The sequence below is a fragment of the Pyrus communis genome, chromosome 5 (genome assembly GCF_041283825.1).
Source record: "Pyrus communis isolate YQ-2024b chromosome 5, ASM4128382v1, whole genome shotgun sequence".
Classification (NCBI taxonomy): domain Eukaryota; kingdom Viridiplantae; phylum Streptophyta; class Magnoliopsida; order Rosales; family Rosaceae; genus Pyrus; species Pyrus communis.
The window spans coordinates 27,302,441-27,306,536 of NC_142569.1; the positions used below are offsets into that span (position 1 = coordinate 27,302,441).

The 4,096-nt window shown below is 40.1% G+C and overlaps 1 protein-coding gene across 1 annotated transcript; it reads left to right on the top strand.

Annotated features, from left to right (window-relative positions):
• Positions 1 to 734: 734 nt before the first annotated feature.
• Positions 735 to 3,770, top strand: LOC137725197 (putative polyol transporter 1). The gene is made up of 3 exons (XM_068463798.2): positions 735 to 1,139; positions 1,440 to 1,786; positions 2,500 to 3,770. The coding sequence occupies exons 1-3, from the start codon at positions 986 to 988 to the stop codon at positions 3,613 to 3,615; spliced, it is 1,617 nt and encodes a 538-aa protein (XP_068319899.2). The 5' UTR covers positions 735 to 985; the 3' UTR covers positions 3,616 to 3,770.
• Positions 3,771 to 4,096: the final 326 nt, after the last annotated feature.

Consider the following 4,096-nt stretch of genomic DNA (forward strand, 5'->3'; position numbering starts at 1 on the left):
GCGATCGAGTTTCCTGGTTGTTTTGAGGACACCTATTGAGACTACTAAAAATCTGAGAGGGGTTGAGATGAGTGAGATTACCAATGAGTATGTGACAAGCCTCCTCATCATTGTCAGCAAAGAGGAGATGGAAAAAATATTATTCTTCTTTCTGTGGATATTTTGATTGTAAATTGCAAAAGCTTTTAAATGGCATCTCTTTCTGCATGTAGAAGTAGTTGGAATCCATCTATACTAAAGTGTAATCAATTTAACAGTATGTGTTGTATCATAAATGCTCATTCGTTATTTGAGTTGTACATACATGTATCGTAAATGCTCATTGTAATGATCCGATGTGATTTGTTGCACACGTATTTCAGGTGGAATCTCTACTAATTTGAGGGCTTGAGATGTGATTGAAGTGACTTCAGGTGATAATGAATCTCTTATCTTAGTTATTGATTTAATTCTTTATACCATTTACTTTGATGTTCTACATAATTAAGAGTTCACATTACAAAACTCGCATTTATATTTATTTCATTGCATGAATGAGTATATTTTTCTTTTTGAATAGAAATAAAAAAAAAATTCAGGCTGTGGTAATATACACACGTTCTCTTATTCAAAATGAGTACGTTATCTTCAAAGAAATGGTCGGTTGTTCATTGCCCCACGTAGAAAAAGATAACGAAGGAAACAGTGTTACTATATTTTATCTTTTTTGTCATTACTTTGTACGGATATGTTCCAGGGATGGAAGAACTGATGGGGAGAGAGGGAGAGAGGGAGAGGAGTAGTGACTCACGTTTGTGTTTATGCTATGAAAGTGATGTGAACTTTTTTAGTGTCTATTTAAGCCCTTACCACCTCAAGTTCTCATAAAACATCTGACATCCACATGATTAAGTTTCTCTTTCACTCTCTCTCTCTCTCTAAATTGCACTTCTGCAAATATTAGACGCCACATTGGTCCCCCTCCACATCTCTTTTCTCTGAGAAGATGGCCGGGCGGAGAGCTGAAGATAGTGCCGTCAGCCAACAACCCGGGAACAGAGGCCTCTCCGACTTTGATCCCCCAAAGAAACCCAAAAGAAACAAGTATGCCTTTGCTTGTGCCATTTTGGCTTCCATGACTTCAATCTTGCTAGGTTATGGTAAGTATGTATACTTCATACTTTGCTTCCTCAAATTTGTTTCGGTATTATTATTAGCTCTTCAAAATAATAGTATCCACTTTTTCCTCTCTGATCCTTTTTATTGAAAAGAGTACAGGATAAATATTTTGCAATCCAAATCAAATTTCCTTTGTTTTTTATGGTTTTTAATCATACAAAACTGGGGCGCGACAGAACATCTCAAATTATTATAATTTGTTAAGACAATTCGTTGTCATCAATATTTTTTGCAACAATATAGTTTTGCATGTGTTGATGTCGGTTTTATTTCATCTACAGACATTGGTGTGATGAGTGGAGCTGCAATCTACATAAAAGAGGACCTTAAAATTTCCGACGTCGAAATTGAGATCCTACTCGGTATTATAAACGTCTATTCCCTCATCGGCTCTGCCGCTGCCGGAAGAACATCCGACTTGATTGGTCGCCGGTACACCATAGTCCTCGCTGGGGCCATTTTCTTCATGGGAGCTATTCTTATGGGATTCGCCACAAACTATGTCTTTCTAATGGTCGGCCGGTTTGTGGCTGGGATAGGCATCGGGTATGCCCTCATGATCGCTCCTGTCTATACCGCCGAGGTCTCGCCAGCGTCATCTCGCGGGTTCCTCACATCTTTCCCAGAGGTTGGTTTATATGCATCCATAACAGCTGTATTATTTTGCATGAAGCGAAACAGCCATAACTAGAGCTTATCAAGTTCATATCCAAGCCACAGGCAGAATGTCGGCGAGACCTAACACAACCATTCACCTTGAACACTTTAAGGAAATTCATCATAGAAAATATAAGGGGCTGTTTGGTATCCTTCTTGGATCCAATTTTGTCATTTTCAAAAATGATGAATGTAGCTAAATTACTTTATACTCATTAGTTTCAAAATAAAAAATTGGATTCAAGATGGATACCAAACAACCTGTTAGTATTTTCGATATGTCGGAGTTATTTTTTTGTGTGATTTTAAGGAATTTTTTTTCTTTTCCTCCACACAAAAAAAAAATAAAAAATAAAAAATAAAATAAAAATAAAATAAAAAAGTTAACATTTTGTACGAGAAAATGTTAGATTGGTATAAAAAGATAACTTTGGACAATGACTTTTCTGCACTTTTTTTTTCTCTAATGCACTCATATTTTTTTTTTTTAACATGTGAATTGAATAGATTTAAAAATCAAATTACGTAATAGATGATTAAAATATTTATAAAAAATAAAATAAAAATGCAAAAATCACTTTGAAAAGCTTCAATTCATTTATTAGTTAAAGAAAAGCAATTTTGGAATATGCAAATATGAATTGATTATGTTTTTACTAATTGATTTGTGTGAATGTATACTAGGTCTTTGTCAATATAGGGATACTGTTGGGCTACGTGTCCAACTATGCGTTCTCGAAGCTTTCAACTCACTTAGGGTGGCGGCTCATGCTCGGCATCGGCGCAGTCCCCTCCGTTATTCTCGGCGTCGGCGTCTTAGCCATGCCGGAGTCGCCGCGCTGGCTCGTCATGCAGGGACGGCTCGGGGACGCGACACGTGTTCTCAACAAAACCTCAGACTCCAAAGAGGAGTCCCTGCTTCGGTTAGCAGACATCAAGGAAGCTGCAGGAATCCCCGAGTACTGCACCGACGACGTCGTTCAGGTCGTCAAACGCAGCCAAGGCCAAGATGTCTGGAAAGAGTTGTTCCTCCGTCCAACGCCGGCCGTTCGTCACATTTTAATTTGCGCCGTCGGTATCCACTTTTTTCAGCAGGCCTCGGGTATCGACGCCGTCGTTCTGTACAGCCCAAGAATCTTTGAGAAGGCTGGGATAACCAACTCCGACCACAAGCTACTCTGCACTGTAGCCGTTGGATTGGCCAAGACCATTTTTATCCTGGTCGCCACGTTTTTGATTGATCGGATCGGACGGCGTCCGCTGCTTCTAACAAGTGTGGCCGGGATGGTATTGTCCCTCGGATCTCTCGCTGTGGGCCTTACGATCATCGATCAGCACCACGGGGCTAAGATGACGTGGACTACCGCATTGTGCTTGACCATGGTATTAGCGTACGCTGCGTTCTTTTCTATCGGGTTGGGGCCCATCACGTGGGTCTATAGCTCTGAGATCTTTCCGTTGAGGCTACGCGCTCAAGGATGCAGTATCGGAGTGGGGATGAATAGGGTGGTGAGTGGGGTCCTCTCAATGACGTTTATTTCATTGTATAAGGCCATCACGATGGGCGGAGCCTTCTTTTTTTACGCGGGAATTGCTACTGTTGCATGGGTGTTCTTCTATACGATGCTTCCGGAAACACAAGGTAGAACCCTAGAAGATATGGAGGTCTTGTTTGGCAAGTTTCATAAGTGGAAAGAAGCCAATGCACTGCTCGAAACCAGAGCTCAAGTCGATCATGGTGGTGATGGCAATAATAGGAGTGGCATGATCCAATTAGAAACAAAAGGTCCTTCTCTTTAGATGTGGCAGTGTGACATGTACTTGGTGATGGTAGTGGATATAGCTCTTGTCAAAAATTGATGTACTCGTCGATTATATGTAACTTGCATGTACCTCTTCTTAATCGATTATATAAGATAAAAGGGCCTTTGACTCTTAGAGGCAGAGGAAATAAATGATGTGTATCCAATTTATGTGTCATTTGTATGTAACTAGAACGTACGTCGTCTTAATCTACTACTAGAAAATAGGACTTGTCCTACGAAAACTTACCTGTCGAACAAGATTTCGTCAGTTAAACAACCTTTTTCCGATAAAATCCTCAATTCGTAGGGCAAATTGAGCCAACAATTACAGGTTACTGAAAAAACCTTTCCAAGATAGACAGAATTCGTAGGGCAAGAAATTATCCGTCGAAGGAAAAAAAATGGCGCGCAATGCATTGCTGTTTGTAGGACGAACACCTAGTTCTTGGCTAAGTAACCTTTGACCCATGACCACT

Coding starts and splice junctions, on each gene's coding strand:
- LOC137725197 (XM_068463798.2), top strand. CDS start 986: ATGGCCGGGCGGAGAGCTGAAGATAGTGCCGTCAGCCAACAACCCGGG. Junction 1,140..1,439: donor TTCAATCTTGCTAGGTTATG/GTAAGTATGTAT, acceptor TTTCATCTACAG/ACATTGGTGTGATGAGTGGA. Junction 1,787..2,499: donor TCCTCACATCTTTCCCAGAG/GTTGGTTTATAT, acceptor AATGTATACTAG/GTCTTTGTCAATATAGGGAT.